The 21182-nt window shown below is 35.0% G+C and overlaps 1 protein-coding gene across 11 annotated transcripts; it reads left to right on the top strand.

Moving 5' to 3' along the window:
* Positions 1-444: 444 nt before the first annotated feature.
* Positions 445-8550, top strand: LOC140004464 (pterocarpan synthase 1-like). 11 transcript variants are annotated; one of them, XM_072050849.1, is made up of 8 exons: positions 449-887; positions 1070-1100; positions 1336-1404; positions 2656-2716; positions 3532-3688; positions 4168-4218; positions 7651-7680; positions 7785-8550. In XM_072050849.1, exons 5-8 carry the CDS (start codon positions 3650-3652, stop codon positions 8253-8255), a joined length of 591 nt encoding a protein of 196 aa, XP_071906950.1. In that variant the 5' UTR covers positions 449-887; positions 1070-1100; positions 1336-1404; positions 2656-2716; positions 3532-3649; the 3' UTR covers positions 8256-8550. The 11 variants fall into 11 exon arrangements, 7 of the variants coding, with proteins under 7 accessions (XP_071906954.1, XP_071906950.1, XP_071906948.1 ...); XM_072050847.1 differs by having other exon boundaries at positions 1054-1100; XR_011815105.1 differs by lacking the exons at positions 1336-1404; positions 7651-7680; positions 7785-8550 and adding exons at positions 5452-5576; positions 5676-5896 and having other exon boundaries at positions 445-887; positions 1054-1100; positions 3532-3639.
* The last annotated feature ends 12632 nt before the right edge of the window (positions 8551-21182 follow it).

Below are 21182 nucleotides of genomic sequence, written 5' to 3'. Positions count from 1 at the left end.
CTTGCTTTATGAAAAATAATCTTTTACTCAGTTTAACAAATGGTAATCCTTCTGCTATATAACTACCACAACTAACAAAAGGTGACAAAAGACCTTTCCATCTATTTTTCCTTAACATGGTTAAGAACTTCTGTTTTGTTGAGCATTAAGCTTAAAGTGCAATTCACCATTTAGATGGTCAAGATGGATAATGGTTTGGCCACAAAATAGTTAGTTAATCAACCTTAGGTAGACTAAGTGCTTAGGAAACTTGCAACAGGTTTGTGGTTGCTGCTGATGTGTCAATTCAGCATTGGATAAAAAGTTGTCGTCCTACACGAGGAGATCACGTGACCGCGTGGATGAAAATTGGGTGTGGTTGTACCTTTGTGAAGCAAAGGCTGTCGTCCATTTTCTTTGTCTTTCATTTATTGTTTTTCCTATTTCTTTTATCCTTCTCTTTTTTCCAAGCCACATGATTTTTTTTTTTCGGAGTGATGGGCTTGAGACCACAAGGCACAAGTTGTTCATCTATTCTTCTTCTCTTTTTCTCTCCGTTTCATCTTCTTCTTCTTCTGCTTCGCTTTTCGTTTTTCTCTTTTTCCGCCATTCTCTCTCCTTTTCTTCTCCTCTGCCATCTTCCTCTTCCACAGGCAAGAAAACTCCTGAGGTGATCATTTTTCCTCTGTAGATTTGGATTAAAATTTTTTCCTATTTTTTTTTTTTTCCACTTCTACAAGACCTCTTTTTCCCATTTTACGCTTCCCCCTTAGATATATCTCCAGCTTCTCATTTTACTCTTCTGCAAGACCTCTCTTCGCTATTTTTTCCCTATATTTTTTCACTATTTGTCCACTTCCCACCCCCGTATTTCTCTTGGAGGCTGAAGATGAATCTCATCATATCAGGTTTTTTTCTTTGTCTATTTGCTCTTGTGTGATGCCAAACAATTTCATGTATTTTTTTCCCATAATTATCTTGTTATTTTGTAGGCCTCGGTCTTATTTTTATTTTTTCTGACCTTTTTATTTCCTTTTTTTTTTTGTTCCCTCTTTTTGTTTTCTCTGAGATAAGAACAAATGGCTTGCAGATGTACTTGGTTTTATTCTTTTTCTTCGGAGGTATGTTCTACTCAAGGTTTTTTTCTTTGATAAGACCTTTTTTTTTTTCTTTTTGTAACTATCTCTAAAGTCTCTCAGATCCATCGGAATATTTTTTGTCTCTTATTCTTGAGTGTCTACAGTTATGATGGTTGAAGGGATGATGGAAAAATCACTTGAACCATAGTGTTGTTGTGCTATAAACATTCTATGATTTTATTTAACCAAGTTTTGTTGCCCATTTTTTTTTTGTTAGAGAATGGATCAAGTATTTGCCAGAGAAAGGAGCAAGTAGGGAACTTTTTTCGTTAACTGTTAGGGTTAGGTAAATTACTCCAAATTTAGTGCTTAGTGACTTTGCTATTTCTTGTTTTGAGCATTATCCGGCTATAGCAGGTTTTTTTTTTTTTTAGGCAATCTGTGGTGCCTTGATGTTTTGATTCTGCTTATCTTGATCAAAACTCCACCAATATTTCCGTATGAGAAGTTTTTGTCACTGGTGTAATACGTCTATGTTGACTTGAAAAAGTACCATTCTGAAGGTCGGCTGGCACTGTTGTCAAAGAAATTTGAACTACAAGTGGAAGAAGTAAAATTGACCTGCATGCACATAAAATACAAGGAAAATCTCCAAAATCAAATATGGATGGAATATTACGATGAACAGTTTCTAAACAACTTTAAATTGCATACCCCCTGACTAGGAAATGTATCACATTGCTACACTGTTATAGTTTTTCCCTTTTCTTTTTAGTTAGTAGCTCAAAATCTCTTGTATCTCTATACCTGTAGAAATGGTTTCTGTTTTGTTCTTTTAATCCTTTTTTTTACTTGACTAATTTGTTCAGCTTAATTCTTTTTTAGTTTGATTGAGCTAGACGACTATGAAGCTTAAAGAGTTAGTGACGGCAATTCTCTAGAGGCACTAAGATTAATGAACTTTACTCTAGATGAGTTCAATGTGAATTGCATGAGGTAACATGCTCGAATTAAAAGTTATCAATAGTTTGTTTTGTTGTATGCCTAATTAACAATTTATGGACTTGACTATTTACATCTGGGATAGATAATATTGTCAAAATTCACGTTGAAAGCACACTTTTTTTTTGCCTTTCACATTTTTTGTTACATAGCTAAAAGTGAAAAAATCGTTGTTTTGCAGTTCACCTTTCTCTATTTTTTTATTTGAGTATCAGATCATTTTGCTATGATTTAACATGCATTTAATTGTCTTTTTTCTTAAATAAAAGAAACTTGTTGGAGAGTACAAAGGTGAAACCTGATATAACTCATAGTATCCCTATTAAATTTTACATTAGAGGCTTAACAGTGAATTCTGGTGCAGCAAAAGCTGTCGATCTAATTAAGATATTTGGAGTAATAGCTGAATTCCTTTCCATATGAATGATGAAATTCATTGACTTTTTTGATGGTTGGAGTGTTAAATCTAGGTGTTTCTCCTTCTCAAATTCAATGCATATATTTCTCAGCCTTTGGCTTCCACTATTTGAAATTTTCTGCACTTTTCCTTTTTTTTTTATTTATGTGAATAATATCCTTTTTTCTGGGTTTGCAGGTGAAAATATTGAGTTTTTCTGAGAACCATTTCAAAATGGTAAATTTCACATAATTGGAAGGTATTATGCATTATGGTTTTCTGTGCGTTGGATGACTATGTTTGTTACTAATGTAATATCTTTATTAGTGCAATTCCTAAAAACTTAGAATGCATTAGTAGATGATCAAAAGGATTGGTGCTAGTAATGACACTCCACAAACTGCCTATCTGGATTGGGGATAAGTTATTAGGATAGGCGAAAAGGAAGGACAACTTTTGGTAATGCTAGCGTTTCCAATGATTCGGCTTATATCTTTATGACTCTAAGCTCTATTAAGCAGAACTTCATTTTCCCTGAAACATCGAGATGTCCTTTGTATCTTAGTTCCTCATTTTTTATCAAGTGGATGTTCATAATCATTTACATTTAATCTTAATAATTTACATTTTCATCTTGTAGTGTCCTTGATGCCAAATATTGTTTTCATCTTGTACCAAGTCTTGGTTGAATTAACAGTGGGACAAAAAAATTGCTGTAATTGTTTTGACTTTTTTGCATGACTTTTCTTTTGGACTTAATTTTGTTTTAGATTGTTTTTGTATTTATGGTGTCATTTTGCTGACACAAATAATAGTTATTACATTGTTTTACATATGGATACATATTGTAGTTGTTTATATTGTGCAATCAACTATTTAGTCAATGTCTAATGTCTAGGAAGTTAAGAAAGGTTGACTAATGAATGCTTAAAATTGTTACCTCTCCTTTATATGCCACATTATATTTATATTTTAGCAGAATATGACCTTTTTTGTTGTTTAAACTTTGCTGTTAATTTGTGTAATTTCTGATTGAGAAGATGATTTAAATTCTTTAATCCTGCAAAATTTCAGGTTGAGCATGTAATATTGGAAGTGAAGGTGGTGGCAGAATATGACCTGATTGGCATATTCTTGGGACTCATTCTCTCACACTTGCCAGTCATGTTCTTGATATTCAAGGTACATAAAGATGCAGTCACCACATAAGCGGACAACAAAAAGTAACTTTGTAAGTTTTCAAGGTTTAACAATTTGATATTTTGACTTTTAGGTCCTTTGTTATCTGCTGGCATTACAAACTAATCTATTTTGCTTGAATAAGTATTGCATTAGTATGAGCTGGATTTGAAAAATTGAAAATGCATTCAGATGTTTAGTGCTGAATGCTGGTTATTGTTTGGGGAACACAATTTCTTCTCTTCTTGCTAATCCTCAGGCTTTATTACTATTGTTTTGTTTCCTATTGTGGTCTCGCATCCCCTATGCTAGATTTGATGTTCTAACATATTAATTATCTATGCTCCAATAAGTTTCAAATGTTTGTAATAGGTTGAGATATTAAGATTTGTAAATTCTTTTTTGAAGATGAGATTGTTTAGGCTCTCTATTTCTTTTTCCCTAGAAAAAGTTAATCTAATGTCATTTTTATTTTCTTTTTCCCAATAAATTTGATTTTGTTGACATTTATTTATTCTAAATTTTTGTTAGATGAAGGAGCAAAGGAAAAAGGAAGCTACTTTTCTTCATTCAGTCTTGAAGGTACGTTTTGATGTTTTGGTGTTCTCTCGCTTTTTCCCCTTGCCAGTTTTATTGTAATTTTTTGCTCACTTTACCCTATTTATTGGTCTTCACAAAAGTGGAGGATGAACTTTTATGAAGGTATCATATCTCCTCTAGATTTAAAGTCGTTTTCTTTAGTAGTTTACCTATTTCAATAAATTCATCAATAAGAGGTTGCAATTCTTCTTTGACAGCTCCATTGAAAGCTGTGATTATTGATGAAATCATAATCAGTTTTTCTTGTGCTTAGATAGTGTCATTTTCCAATAGCTCTTTAAATATACTAATTTGTAAGAAAATGATGTGCATTGACTGATTGTGGCTTTTAATACTTGCTCTCCTGTCCCTTCTAATGCTTTCATGTTTGAGTAGTTGGTATGAGGTAACTGAAATGGCTAAAAGAACATCATATAAGATGTTTTATGTAGAAAAAGATTCTTCAAGTCCTGCATCCCAATTGTCCAGTTTCAATGCGGTCAGATTGAGTTTCTTGTCAAATTGTGTATTCTGGGGGATGATCACAAGGGTGGAGAAACATACGTGGACTTGTAATTCGACTCCAAAAGATATGTGAACTGTTAGGAATTCGGCGAGTTTTGGGGGTATTCGATTGTCTCTTCAGACAAATTTTACAACAATCTGCTACATAGAAATCAACGGAAATTACATTCTCGAGAACCATATTCAATTGCACTTCTCTAGTGCAATTAAGATATTTGTTTCATTCCAATTTCTCTTCAGACATTCTCTTATTCGATCAATGTCTTAATGAACGCTACAAAAGATTTATTATTTCAATCTCTGCTCTTCATCCAACCCTCCCCTTCCCCCCAAACCCCCTAAATTTTAGGGTTAGGAGGTTGGAAGCCTATATGGCGTGTAAATAGCTAAACATTCGTGAACATTTTCAATTTCAACTACAAAATTGAAACCTATACTTGGACATTTTTTTAAATTAATTTTTTAATGAGAGGATGCTAAAAGCCTATTACAACACGTAACCAACAAGAAAATGAGTGGCTCTTATGCAATTTGCAAACATGAATGGCCTCAGACTAAAAGGTGAAATTAAAGCTTAGGGTGCAAAGTGTTCAAAATTAAAATTTGGGGTACAAAATGAAATTAAAAGTGGGATAAGTTCGAAGATGCAAAGTCAAGTTAATCCTTTTCTAGAACCTTATTAAATGTGTTGCCTTGTTTTTTTTTTTTCAGGTAATTTTGTTTCAAGTTTTTAAGGTTTTCCATTATCCCACAATACAACAGAAGAAATTCTTGACTATCAACTTTGAATGATACATCTGCTGAGTATACCACTGTATACAAACCAATTTTCATAGGTGGCTACCCATTTATATTGAACTCTCTCTTTAAACTTTTTACGCTCTACCTAACTCTTAGAAATGTAATCATATTTCATTTCAACCATTTATATGCAGAAAAATCAAAAGTCAAGATTGATTTAGCTACTCAATGTAAGTTCGGAACCTTATTAAGGTGGTAGAAGTTCGAAGGTGCAAAGCGGAGTTAATTCTTTTCCAGAATCTTGTGAAATGTGTTTCATTGTTTTGTAATTTGTTTTTTAGGTAAAGTGTTTCAAGATTTCAAGGTTTTTCATTATCTCACTATATATTTAGCAAAAGAAATTCTTGACTCTGAACTTTGAATGACATATCTGCTATGTATACCACACCATTCTACACAAACCTACTTTGATAGGTGGCCACCCATTGAGGTTTAACGATCTTTTAAAACTTTTTTATGCTCTACCAAACTCTTTGAAATGTAATCTTATTTCATTTAAACCATTCATATGCAGAAAAATCAACAGTCAAGTTTGATTTATCTCCTGAGTATAAGTTTGGAACATTGTTAAACCGGTACAAATTCGAAGGTGCAAAATGGAGTTAGTCATTTTTCGGAGCCCTGTTAAATGTATTTCATTTTTTTTTTTGGTAAATGTGTTTCAAGTTTTCAAGGTTTCCATTATTACACTATATAGCAAAAGAAATTAGGAATGGCAATGGGGTGGGGGTTAGACAGGGGACTCCTCCCCAACCCCGTCCCCGCCTTGCCCCGCTTCCCCTATGGGCGCACCCACAGGGCGAATAAAAATTTGTCATACAATTTCATTGTAGTCATATTTGAACAAAGGATCAAATACTTAAATGCCAACACATCACCAAATCATTATTCATTGTAATTTCACAATTGTGTGTCATAAAAACAATCAAACAAGAGTTATTTAAATACATCCCAATATGATGAAACAAACACAACTAAAGTAATCAAGTTTTCACTTTGGATACAAATACAACCACTAAATCATTGTTGTGTGATTTTTTGAGAAAAGAAGTGTTATTGTGTTAAGTGTAATTAGGAATTTAGTATAAATGTATTAGTAAATTTGATACAACTAATTAATAATTTTTATTAGTAGACATGTATAATTATTAGCATTTGATAATATCAATAATATTACAAATACTAATATAAATTATATAATACTTATAACTAATAATATCATTATTATAAATTTGTAACTAATTAAATTAAATATCACATATATAATTATATACATATATATTTAATTTTTCTCAACGGGTGATGGGGCAGGGGATGGGGTGGGTGTAAACTCCCTCTCCGGCTACCCCGTTTTCTAATGGGGGAAAAAATTCTTCCTCCCCCCGAGCCCCGTTTGGCCGCTGGCACCCTCCTAGATAACCATCATTAAAAGAAATTCTTAACTATGAATTTTGAATGATATATCTGCCGTGTATACCACACCATTCTACACTAACCTACTATGATAGGTGGCCACCCATTGAGGTTTAATTCTCTTTTAAAAGTTTTTGTGCTCTACCTAACTCTTGCAAATGCAATCCTATTTCATTTAAACCATTTATATGCAGAAACATCAAAAGTCAACATTAATTTATCTACTGAGTATATGTTTGGAACCTTGTTAAAGTGGTACAAGTTTGAAAATGCAGAGTGGAGTTAATCCTTTTCCAGAACCTTATCGATTGTATTTCATTTTTTTTTAGGGAAATGTGTTTCATGTATTCAAGGTTCTCCATTATCCCACTATATATCAAAAGAAATTCTTGGCTCTGAACTTTGAATGATATATCTGCTGAGTACAGCACACCATTACACAAACCTATCGTGATAGGTGGCCACCCATTGATGTTTAATTGTCTTTTAAAACTTTTTGTGCTATACCTAACTCTTTGAAATGTAATATTATTTCATTTAAACCATTTATATGTAGAAAAATCAAAAGTCAAGATTGATTTAATTGTTCTACTTTAACCATTTGCAACTGCTACCTCCTCTATCCTATAAATACGGTCATTGAACAAATTATCTTTACCATCTAACTATTTTGTTTCTTCCTTCTTTGTTTTTCAGCTAGCCTTTCAACATACAAAATGGCAAAAGGTTCAGCTTTAGCATCCATCCAAATTTCCCTTGTGCTATTACTAGCAATCTTTGTTTGTTCAGAAGCTAATCGTCTTGACCCTTACTATTGCTGCCGTGGAAAGGAAACAAATATTACTGTGTACCTTCAAGTGTTTACGGGCGGACCAAATACCACCAGTGTTGCAGTTGCCGGCGCCCCTGGTAAGCCGAGAACTCCCTCCAATTTTGGAACCATTATTGTTAATGATTTTAACATAACACAAGGCATCAGCAACAATTCTCCAACTATTGGTCGGGCCCAAGGCATTGAGATAGCTTCATCCCGTGATGGATCAAGATCACTGGGCATATTTTCCCTCATTTTCTCCAACTTCAAATACAACGGTAGCACATTGGAATTCCAAGGAGCAGGATATAACTTACAAGTTGGTAGTCCGGCGAGAGAAGATCCAATAGTTGGTGGCACCAAAACGTTTAGGTTTGCTCGGGGATATGCATTTTTTCAGACAGTTCTACGAAGGCCGGCACGGAATAATACGGTTATAAGGGGCGATATTACCGTAATCTCATGCCCAGGAGGAGGGAAATTTTGAATAATAAAGGAAAAACTAATAATAAGGAAAGCCAATTACAGGCCATATACGTACTTGGTGATTTATGTTTCTTATGACCTACTTGTTCACTCGACTATCTTACTAAGAAATCCATCAAGGAGGATGGGAAAAAATAACTAATAAAAGAAAAATAATAAATAAGAAAACAAAGTATAGATTTTTATCGTTATTGTGGTCTTAGGTGTACTTGGTAATCAATGTATGACGTTTCTTCATGCACTTCTTGTTTCGTCAATATGTCCATCTAAATAAAAACACTATTGGTGTTCTTCAATTACACTTGGCTTCGCATTACGTAAGCTTGTGAATTACACTATTGGTGTTCTTCAATTACGTATGTTCGTGAATGTGTTAAAATATGATATGTGCGTTTACTAATAAAGATGTGTATTGAAACTTAGATAAAATCTTCACCTAATTGTGGAATTCGCTTGAACTGATAATTGTACACCAAGTCTTATTGTAAGGTAGTCTTTATTGTTCATAACTTTTGTTTTACATATGATGTACATCGAACTTGCTTTATGAAAAATAATCTTTTACTCAGTTTAACAAATGGTAATCCTTCTGCTATATAACTACCACAACTAACAAAAGGTGACAAAAGACCTTTCCATCTATTTTTCCTTAACATGGTTAAGAACTTCTGTTTTGTTGAGCATTAAGCTTAAAGTGCAATTCACCATTTAGATGGTCAAGATGGATAATGGTTTGGCCACAAAATAGTTAGTCAATTCCTTATAAATCGGGAAAGTCAACTTTTGAGCTTTTCTTCAATTTTAATGCTGAATCGTATATAAACCTATGTGGATTGGACGGAGCAAAAACATATTATCAGGAAAGTCAATTTTTGAGTTTTTTTTTTATTATTTTTACCTCTAAATAGGGGAGACATACGTAGACTTGTAATTCGACTCCAAAAGATATGTGAACTGTTAGGAATTCGGCGAATTTTGGGGGTATTTGATTGTCTCTTAAGACAAATTGTACAACAACCAGCTACATAGAAATCAACAGAAATTACATTCTCGAGATCTATATTCAATTGCACTTCGTTAGGGCAATTAAGGTATTTGTTTCATTCTAATTTCTCGTCAGACATTCTCTTGTTCGATCAATGTCTTAATGAAGGCTACAAAAGATTTATTATTTCAATCTCTGTTCTTCATCCAACCCTCCCTTTCCCCCCAAACCCCCTAAATTTTAGGGTTAGGAGGTTGGAAGCCTAGCTATATGGCGTTTAAATAGCTAAACATTTGTGAACATTTTCAATTTCAACTACAAAATTGAAGCCTATACTTGGACATTTTTTTAAATTAATTTTTTAATGTGAGGATGCTAAAAGCCTTTTACTACACGTAACTAACAAGAAAATGAGTGGCTCTTATGCAATTTGCAAACATGAATGGCCCCAGACTAAAAGGTGAAAGTAAAGCTTAGGGTGCAAAGTGTTCAAAATTAAAATTTAAAGTATAAAATGAAAAAGTGGGATAAGTTCGAAGATGCAAAGTTAAGTTAATCCTTTTCCAAAACCTTATTAAATGTGTTTCCTTGTTTTTTTTTTAGGTAATTTTGTTTCAAGTTTTTAAGGTTGTCCATTATCCCACAATACAACAGAAGAAATTCTTGACTATCAACTTTGAATGACACATCTGCAAAGTATACCATTCTATACAAACCTACTTTCATAGGTGGCTATCCATTTATATTGAATTCTCTCTTAAAACTTTTTACGCTCTACCTAACTCTTAGAAATGTAATCATATTTCATTCAAACCATTTATATGGAGAAAAATCAAAAGTCAAGATTGATTTAGCTACTCAATGTAAATTCGGAACCTTATTAAAGTGGTAGAAGTTCGAAGGTGCAAAGCAGAGTTAATTCTTTCTAGAACCTTGTGAAATGTGTTTCATTGTTTTGTAATTTGTTTTTTAGGTAAAAGTGTTTCAAGATTTCAAGGCTTTCCATTATCTCACTATATATATATAGCAAAAGAAATTCTTGACTCTGAACTTTGAATGATATATCTGCTATGTATACCACACTATTCTACACAAACCTACTTTGATAGGTGGCCACCCATTGAGGTTTGATTCTCTTTTAAAACTTTTTATGCTCTACCAAACTCCTTGAAATGTAATCTTATTTCATTTAAACCATTAAGTCAAGTTTGATGTATCTCTTGAGTATAAGTTTGGAACATTGTTAAACCGATACAAATTCGAAGGTACAAAGTGGAGTTAGTCATTTTTCGGAGCCCTGTTAAATGTATTTCATTTTTTTTTGGTAAATGTGTTTCAAGTTTTCAAGGTTTCCATTATTACACTATATAGCAAAAGAAATTAGGAATGGCAATGGGGTGGGGGTTAGACGGGGGACTCCTCCCCTACCTCGTCCCCGCCTTGCCCCGCTTCCCTATGGGCACACCCACAGGGCGAATAAAAATTTGTCATACAATTTCATTATAGTCAAATTTGACCAGAGGATCAAATACTTAAATGCCAACACATCACCAAATCATTATTCATTGTAATTTCACAATTGTAAGTCACAAAAACAATCAAACAAAAGTTATTTAAATACAATCCAATATGATGAAACAAACACAACTAAAGTAGTCAAGTTTTCACTTTTGATAGAAATACAATCACTAAATCATTGTTGTGTGAATTTTTTGAGAAAAAAAGTGTTATTGTGTTAAGTATAATTAGGAATTTAGTATAAATGTATTAGTAAATTTGATATAACTAAGTAACAATTTCTATTAGTAGACATGTATAATTATTAGCATTTGATAATATCAATTATATTACAAATACTAATATACATTATATAATACTTATAACTAATAATACCATTATTATAAATTTGAAACTAATTAAATTAAATATCACATATATAATTATAACATATAAATTTAATTGTTTTTAACGAGTGATGGGGCAGGGGATGGGATGGGGGTATACTCCCTCGCCGGCTGCCCCGTTTTTTAATGTGGGAAAAAATTCTCCGTCCCTCCCCGGCCCCGTTTGCCCGCGGGCACCCTCCTGGATTACCATCACTAAAAGAAATTCTTAACTATGAATTTTGAATGATATATCTACCGTGTATACCACACCATTCTACACTAACCTACTCTGATAGTTGGCCACCCATTGAGGTTTAATTCTCTTTTAAAACTTTTTATGCTCTACCTAACTCTTGCAAATGCAATCCTATTTCATTTAAAACATTTATATGCAGAAAAATCAAAAGTCAACATTGATTTATCTACTGAGTGTATGTTCGGAACCTTGTTAAAGTGGTACAAGTTTGAAAATGCAGAGTGGAGTTAATCCTTTTCCAGAACCTTATTGAATGTGTTTCATTTTTTTTAGGGAAATGTGTTTCATGTTTTCAAGTTTTTCCATTATCCCACTATATATCAAAAGAAATTCTTGGCTCTGAACTTTGAATGATATATCTGCTGAGTACACCACACCATTAGACTCACCTATTGTGATAGGTGGCCACCCATTGATGTTTAATTGTCTTTTAAAACTTTTTGTACTATACCTAACTCTTTGCAATGTAATATTATTTCATTTAAACCATTTGTATGTGGAGAAATCAAAAGTCAAGATTGATTTAATTGTTCTACTATAACCATTTGCAACTGCTACCTCCTCCATCCTATAAATACGGTCATTGAACAAATTATCTTCACCATTTAACTAATTTCTTTCTTCCTTCTTTGTTTTTCAGCTAGCCTTTCAACATACAAGATGGCAAAAGGTTCAGCTTTAGCATCCATCCAAATTTCCCTTGCCCTATTACTAGCAATTTTTGTTTGTTCAGAAGCTAATCTTCTTGCCGTTGCTGCCGTGGAAAGGAAACAAATATTACTGTGTACATTCAACTGTTTACGGGCGGACCAAATACCACCAGTGTTGCAGTTGCCGGCGCCCCTGGTATGCCGAGAACTCCCTCCAATTTTGGAACCATTATTGTTAATGATGCTAACATGACACAAGGCATCAGCAACAATTGTCCAACTATTGGTCGGGCCCAAGGCATTTATATAGCTTCATCCCGTTATGGATCAAGCTCACAGGGCGTATTTTCCCTCCTTTTCTCCAACTTCCAATACAACGGTAGCACATTGGAATTCCAAGGACCAGGATATAACTTACAAGTTGGTGGTACGGCGTGAGAAGTTCCAGTAGTTGGTGGCACCAAATCGTTTAGGTTTGCTCGGGGATATGCATTTTTTCAGGCAGTTGTACAAAGGCCGGCACGGAATAATACGGTTATAAGGGGCGGTATTACCGTAATCCCATGCCCAGGAGGAGGGAAAGTTTGAATAATAAAGGAAAAACTAATAATAAGGAAGCCAATTACAGACCATATACGTACTTGGTGATATATGTTTCTTATGAACTATTTGTTCACTCGACTATCTTACTAAGAAATCCATCTAGGAGGATGGGAAAAAATAACTAATAAAAGAAAAATAATAATTAAGAAAACCAAGTTTAGATTTTTATCGTTATTGTGAACTTATATGTACTTGGTAATCAATGTATGACGTTTCTTTATGCACTTCTTGTTTCGCCAATATGTCAATCTAAATGAAAACACTATTAGTAAATTACACTATTGGTGTTCTTCAATTACGTAAGCTTGTGAATGTGTTAAAATAAGATATGTGCGTTTACTAATAAAGATGTGTATTGAAACTTAGATAAAATCTACACCTAATTCTAGAATTTGCTTGAACTGATGGTGTACGTTTATTATTGCTTTTTACATATGCAAAATCCTCACCATAATGTTTTTGGAAAAATTTTTAACTATCACCCCTGAAGTTTTTGATTATTGCAACTACGTACTCTAGGGTGCTAAAAATTTACGCTCACACTCCTTGATATTTTGATAAGACTATAACAGTCTTCACAAAAGCTTAAAATACTAAGTGAAAATCATGTTGGAAAAAGGAAAAGGAAACCCTTTTAAGCTAATGCCTCTCTATCCCAAAAGTTCCAACCCCATCTAATGTAGTACGTTATATTTCATTCCCAGTTGTGCTGACTGGATTTTTTTTTTCTGAGTTCTGTGAAAAGCTAACCACCAAGTAGGAATGCATTTGTTAAAAGAGATCTCTTCACAAATTAATTAGAAAAAAGAAAGTAAAGTCCAAGCACCAAAAAATGATGCTTTCAAAACATTGTTGAAATTGCAAAGAACTACTCAGAAATTTTTAGATAGTAGGTAATGGAGATATTTGACTTCCTTTGGCATCTAATTTGTTTTAGAAATCAAATAAGGACAAAACCTGTTATGTCGTGTTTAATTTGTATCGAAAAGAATTCAGCCTGAAACTAACACACTAAACTTTTGTATTATGTCGTGTTGTGTCATGACCTGCTTAATAACAAGTTAACCCAATTCACTCATTCATGTAACAAATTAATTCAATACTGAAATACAGTAATACTTAATGAAAAATAGAACTTAAAGAGTTTTCAAAGTTTTTAAAGATATGATACGCAATGAAGTCTTCTTAGTATGAAACAAGTCAAAATCTGATATCAATTGTTATGATCGAAAACAACATAAGAGGATGGTGAATTAGGTTTATTAAAAAACTAATCAAGTTATGGGTACTTTTTGTTCAATATGAAATTTATCTTCTTTTCTATGTGATCACACAATAAATCAATCAATGAATGAACAATATCACTTGAGAGAAGTATAATAGATAAGCAATTTAAGGATCACAACATAACAATAAGTAAATGAGAAGAAAGGAATTGCAAACCAATTGACTACTAAGCTCCTCTTGAACTTGAAGATCAATTCAAACAAGCTTCTTCAAGTTGATGAAATACAACCAATTTTGTGTACAAAGGAAGGCTCACTTCCTCCTTGTCCCAAACTCCACTCGGTCAAGTTAGGGAGTTATACTATCTGTGAGGACTCGAAAATCTATTGTTTTAAAATTTCTAATTTTGACTTAATTAATTATTTATTTGGATTCATGCCACGAATAATATTTTCTAGCCTTATTCGACCTAAGTACATGGTTTTATAGTTTCGTTATATTTTTAAAGTGTCTCGTTTCAAAAATTATTTTCTTATAAGCTAGTTTAGTGAAAAAGTGAAAACGTGTCTAAACACTTTAACCAATTGGGAGTACACTAAGCTCAAAAATTTGGGGACATGTACAATGGTCCTAAAATAGGTAAATTTAGGTTTAAGTATTCAAGTGATAGTTAGTGGTACAATCGTTATAAGAATTTCTCGAAGGTTTTATTTTATTGCGCCTAAATTGGAAATACGTGTTTTCACGTACGCGCTTAATTGAGGGACTTTGGACCATTATTTTGGGATAATTAAGAATGAATAATATTTATATGAATGTAAGTGCCCTAGAGGTTTAGTGCACTAGTGCAACAAACTTAAGAGAAATCGAGCACAAAATGCACGCGTATGCGCACTATTTGCGGATGACTTTTGCGCACTTAAACTATTAGACGTTAAGCTTTCTTTGTACGCAATAGAATCAGACCACACATTTCATTTCTCCAAGCCTCCATGGCTGGCTAGCAGACAGCAAAGGAACAACCGAAAACTCTCCAACATTTCCTCTACAAAACTCACTCAAATCACCACCAAATCTTCTCAAAATTTAGCACTACTTAGTCTAAGCTTTGGAGTTCATATCTAGCTAAAAAAGGGAGGCTTTTCACGACTCACTTAGGAGCAAGGAGGGACTGAATTTCTGACTTGAACATCAACTAGAGTAAGTCATGATCAAGCCTTCTAACTTTAATTTTTGGAAGTTCTAGTATATCTTTTAGCTCTTAATTTCTTATGGGTTGTTGTTGTTGTTGAAAAATATGGAAGGTGGGCTCTATGAACTCCACCTCTGTCTTGATGGCTGATATGGTGATTGATTCTGTTTATAATGTTTGTTTAGTGTTTGAAATGATGGATTAATGGAGTATAATTAGTAGAAATCTCAAGGAACTCATGGGATAGAACAATTCCGATTCTGACCCTGCCTTGTTCGGTTATTTTAAGGCCAAATTTTGATGATCTAACGGCTTGAATATGATGTTTATATGTTGTATTAGTTGTGTAAAAATTTTCATTGGAAAATATTGAGGTTTGGTTGGGCAAATGAATTTCTTTACGAAACTAGTCAAGCTGGAAAACTGTTTTCGTGTAGCTCTGTCCAGCGATAGTGTTTCGGCCGTAACTTTGTCCTCCGATGTCGAAATCGAGTACTGTTGGTGACATTTGAAACTAGACATCCGCACCTTTCTAACGGTATAAAATTCACATTTTGGTTCCAAGTTTGTGAGCCAAACCAATCGTTTTAAGAAGGCTGCCCTGTTTCTCTGTTCTGCTGAAATGATTTGATGATGCTGCAACTTTAGGCTTAATTTCGAGCCAGTTGCATGCTGAATCTTAAAACGGTTTCTTCTGTGAAATTATATCCCTATGAATGTATTTTCTATCACTATCAACCATGCTCTAATCCAAGTTAAATTGAGTGAGTTATGATCAAAATACGGTGACTGTCTTGTTCTTGAAAGCCCTTGGATTTGGACAAATTTGATGTGACACTTGTTGTGGTCTTACTAAATGAATTTCTTGGTGCTAAACACCTACCAAATGTACCATGAATGTTTCTTAGACTTTTCTTGTGCAAATGAATCATGTTTGGAGGTTTTCCTTAGCCGAATGTTTGGAAACGGAGAGAAAGGGAGCTAAAGACAGTTTTGCCTTAGTAATTTCAAAATTTTGGTTGATTGGTTAACCACCTTTCCGAAGGTATTTTTCCACGAAATTTGATAGAGAGATACCTTTCATATAGGAGTACTCTACTGCAAAATTTGGTACCAATCCAAGTCCGTTTCGACACTTAACTAAAGGTCCAAAGTCAGAAACCCAAATCTGAAAATTGTTTAACAGTCTTGAATTTTTCCCGACTTTGAGCTACCATATCTTGGTGCTCGAAACTCCGATTCTCGATCCGCTTGTTCTGTCCTAAATCTTACTTGCACCTCTAATTGAGCTATAAATTTCAAGAGCTGGTTTGCAACGAATAAATTCTGCCGAATTTCCAAAGTTAGCGAAAAACCAACCCCGGCTCAATCCTGGGTGATCTGGAACAGCAACTTTAAGCTCATTTTTGAATACCTTCCATTTAGATTCATGGAATAGTGTCTTCTAAGAACATTCAGTACTTTTAAAGACGATTCCAACGGTACTAAGCTTATCCATTTTTGACAAGTAGAAAAGAAGTTATGATTTTTCAAAAATTTTACCAAAAATCGAAAATTCTGGAATTTCAAAAGAAATCCGGCCTTGAAGCATTTTTCTAGAATCCGGCCTTGAATCCGGCCAGTTTCTGGCCAGATAGGTGACTGGATTGTAGTTGGGATTTGAAAAAAATGAGGATGACTACTGCCTCCAATCCGGCCAAGAATCCGGCCGGATTGTGATGTGGCCAGTCCACTTTCAACTTCGGTCGTTCGTTTTGAGATTTATTCGCACGTACTCGAGTCTCGTACCTTTTTGCGAATCCAATTTCAAAGACAAATTCAAACGAAATTTCCAAAATATTTCCAGACCACATTTGTGTTCGATCTCCTCGTCTCTTAGGAACCTATAGTAATGATTTTTTATTCGATGTTCAGGCACGCACGAGGACCTCCAAGAGGATCCTACCGTGGAAGTTTGAACACTCAATCGAACCTGCTTGTTTGCCTAACTTGGTGAGTGTCAAGTGTTTGACTACTTGAACTCTATGGACTTGATTACATGTTTAGCCTACTTGATTTTTATGAAAATGAAGTCGAATGTGTACTTTATCGCACTCGTTCTCATTTGAAAACAAATGACTTATGCTTAACATGATTTACCTGGTTTACATGACTTGAAATACCTGCTTAGATCTGTCAAATGCTTGAATACATGACATGGCATGCTATGGCATGCTATGGCTGCATACGTCGTTGGAGTGAATCTCCTCAACACTTACATGATACATGGAGGACGCCCAAACCCATAGGCCGACCTTGGAACTCGAGCCGGCATGGGCCTGATCGGGAACCTTGGTGAGCCATGAGAATTACATGATAAGTTTGATCTATTTGAGAGATCTTGCTTGGCATACTCGTAGAGTATAGCCTTCTAAATATCGTGCGGGCCCGAAGCGGTGTATGGTGGACGGATGAGAAGTAAGTGGTGAACTACGGATATGAAATATCAACCCGGTTGACGGAGAGTCATCGCGGGGAGGTATACGAATGACATCGGCAAAATGTGGAATTTAGCTCCTGAGAGCTACCACATCCTTGAATTATTTTTTTTGTTACATTTTGTTGACATTATTAATTACTTGCAATTTATTACTTGAATTGTTACTTGGCTTGTTACCTGAGCTATGTGCCTGCATGTGTGTTTTTGGCCTCACGAGCGTTTTGCTCACCCTGTAGATTTGTTTTCCTTAACAGGATTGAATTTGGCTAGGTATCGAAGAAACCTTCCTGATACGCTTTTGTTTAGGGTTTCTACTACTTTTGACTATGTCTTGGCTTTTGGGTTGTATTTTTGAAATCTGAATGTAACTTTTGGGGCATGATGTATATTTGGGATTTATGATGGTTGTTGAACACCCGATGTGCAGGTTGGATAACAGATGACTTTTATTAAACTTGAACGCTTCCGCATTTATTGTATCTAAGTTATTGACCGTATGGTGTAGTCCGGTAATAAGTTTGAATGGAATTACTTGAGTCCTGACGAGAGTTAGGCAGGCGTCCCGCGGATACTCTTTGGTTCGCCTTAGGGAGAAGTGGAGGCGTCACAGTTGGTATCAGAGCGCTAGGTTAGCGCTGGATTAGAGATCTATATGAGAGACATATTAGATACTCTACCCTTAAGACCTGAGACCGGATAATTTAGTTACACCTTATGAGGTATTTGGGGCATACTAGAACTTGGGTTAGGCATGCATAAACGACATCCGAATTATATAGCGATTTAAATTTCTAACCCGAAAGGTGCTATTATTTTGCAGGGATGGAAAACGGAAATGGAGTTCCGGCAGCTAACGGGAATGGCCAAGCGAATGGTCATGTAGTGCCTCCTAGGCCTATCTACTACCGAGTTTTAGGTGGGAGAGCTCGTGTACGCTACTCGCCTGCTACTCGATACTCCCGATGTGCTTGTAGGGTTACCTTTGCTTACCCGAACTACCTTGTGCTCGCTCTGGACGACGAGCGTCGTTAGCTAGTGGATCATAATAGGGATCTACTTGAAAATAATGAATTAGGGGAATAATTTATTTCATTGATTCAAGAGAATATATACAACAGATTTCAGCCTATATTAGGAAACTATACACAATTATATCCTTAATCCTAGGAATAAGATTTTACCCCAATTTAGCTCCTCTAATCTCTCCTAATTTACATGGTTTTATTACTCAATATTCTACTTCCCAAAAATACAGATTTTCCCACACTCCCCCTCAAGCTGGTTTGAAGATATCTTTCATCACCAGCTTGCTCACTAACAAATCAAACTGTTTTTTGGGAAGACTCTTTGTAAGCAGATCTGCCACTTGGTCTCTAGTTGGCACATAGGTCATGCAGACTACACCTTCTTCTATTTTTTCTTTGATGAAGTGCTTATCTACTTCAACATGTTTCGTTCGGTCATGAAGAACTGGATTGTGAGCAATAGAAATAGCCGCTTTATTGTCACAATACAATTTCATAGGAAGTACTTCTGAAACCTTCAACTCCTGTAATATTCTTCTAATCCATATCACTTCACAAATACCTTGAGCAACAGCCCGGAACTCTGCTTCTGCACTGCTTCTTGCCACAACATTCTGCTTCTTACTTCTCCAAGTTACCAAATTACCTCCCACATACGTACAATATCCAGAAGTTGATCTTCTATCTGTTATACATCCAGCCCAATCCGCATCGGTATAGGCTTCAACTTGAAGATGTCCTCGTGCCTTAAAGAAAATACCCTTGGCAGGTGTTCCCTTTAGGTACCTTAGGATTCTATGAATTGCTTCAAAGTGCTCTGAGCCTGGTGAATGCATGAACTGACTTACAATACTTACTGGAAATGCTATGTCAGGCCGAGTGTGTGATAAATAAATAAGTCTTCCAACTAGTCTTTGAAACTTTTCTCTGTCTCTTACTTTCTCTACACTAGCTGGTTGAAGTTTCAAATTTGGCTCCATGGGAGTTTCAGCTGGCCTGCATCCCATCATACCTGTCTCTTTGAGCAAATCAAGCACATACTTCTTCTGACTTACAACAATTCCCTCCTTGGATCGTGCAAACTCCATCCCGAGAAAATACTTTAAGTTTCCCAAGTCCTTGATTTCGAATTCCTTGGCCAGAAACTTCTTCGAATTCTCTAATCCTCCACAATCATCCCCTGTTAAAATAATGTCATCAACGTATACAATTAAAATTGCAACTTTACCTTCTTTTGAATGCCTATAAAACAAAGTATGGTCAGCCTGACTTTGTAAGAAACCAAATTTTTTAACCACTTTGCTGAAGCGTTCAAACCAAGCTCTTGGTGATTGTTTAAGTCCATAAAGAGATTTCTTCAGTTTGCAAACTTTTCCAACACCATATTTGTCTACAAAACCTGGAGGAAGACTCATAAACACCTCCTCTTCTAGGTCTCCATTAAGAAAGGCATTTTTCACATCAAGTTGGTACAATGGCCAATTTGCATTAATAGCAAGAGATAAAAGGACCCGAATAGAATTTATCTTGGCAACAGGGGCAAATGTTTCTTGATAATCTATTCCATGGGTTTGTGTAAAACCCTTCGCAACTAATCTGGCCTTGTGCCTTTCTACAGTACCATCTGCTTTGCTTTTAACTGTAAACACCCATTTGCACCCAACAATCTTTTTCTCCCTAGGCAACTCCACCACATCCCATGTATCATTCTTCCTCAATGCTTCCATCTCTTCAAACACTGCAGATTTCCAGTTCTGATCAACCAACGCTTCTTTAATGTTTCTAGGAATCACAAGTTTTGAAATTTCAGTGGTAAAGGCTCTATATTTAGGGGAAAGGTTATCATAGGACACATATTTGGAAATTGGATGTCTAGTACAAGTACGGGTTCCTTTCCTAATGGCAATGGGAAGATCAAGATCAGATTCTTGAGTAGGAAGGTTTAAAACTGGGTCAGATTCTGGAACAGCAGAAGAAAAGAAAGGTGAAGTATTACCTGATGTATTTGGACAGACTTCCCTCGAGGACTTCTCATGAACAGGAGCTGGACTCATCAATGGACCTTCACCCTTTTTGAAAATATTTCTCCTAGTGTATACCACAGGCTCAAGATTGGAACGATTTTTTTCTCGTCGTAATATTTCCATATCTGATAAACCAATATCAGTTTCTGCACTATCAAATTGAGGGATCTTCGTTTCCTTATCTGTTTCAAAAATTATAGTTGGTAAAGCTTCAGTTTCCCAAAAATTTGATTCACTAGAATTCTCCCCCTGAATCAAAGGTTTGTTAAAGAAAGGAAGACTTTCCAAAAAGGTTGCATCCATAGTGACAAAGACTTTCCGTGTAACAGGATTAAAGAATTTGTACCCTTTTTGATTTGGAGCATAACCAACAAAGACACAATTTTCGGCCCTAGGATCCAACTTGGACCGAGATTTCTTTGGAATATGCACATAAGCAGTGCAACCAAATATTTTTAAAGGCAAATCTGAATTAACTCTTGATTCAGGGAAAATTTTTTTAAAACACTCTAAAGGAGTACTATATTGTAAGACCTTGGAAGGCATCCTATTAATTAGGTATGATGCTGTTAAAACAGCATCCCCCCAAAAATATTTTGGT

Source organism: Coffea arabica, chromosome 5c (genome assembly GCF_036785885.1).
Source record: "Coffea arabica cultivar ET-39 chromosome 5c, Coffea Arabica ET-39 HiFi, whole genome shotgun sequence".
In the NCBI taxonomy this organism is placed as follows: domain Eukaryota; kingdom Viridiplantae; phylum Streptophyta; class Magnoliopsida; order Gentianales; family Rubiaceae; genus Coffea; species Coffea arabica.
Note: the sequence above shows the minus strand (reverse complement) of the source record. Positions and strands in the feature narration are given on the sequence as shown.

Coding starts and splice junctions, on each gene's coding strand:
- LOC140004464 (XM_072050850.1), top strand. CDS start 3,650: ATGCAGTCACCACATAAGCGGACAACAAAAAGTAACTTT. Junction 4,219..7,650: donor TTCTTCATTCAGTCTTGAAG/GTACGTTTTGAT, acceptor TTTGTTTTTCAG/CTAGCCTTTCAACATACAAA. Junction 7,681..7,784: donor AACATACAAAATGGCAAAAG/GTTCAGCTTTAG, acceptor TGCCGTGGAAAG/GAAACAAATATTACTGTGTA.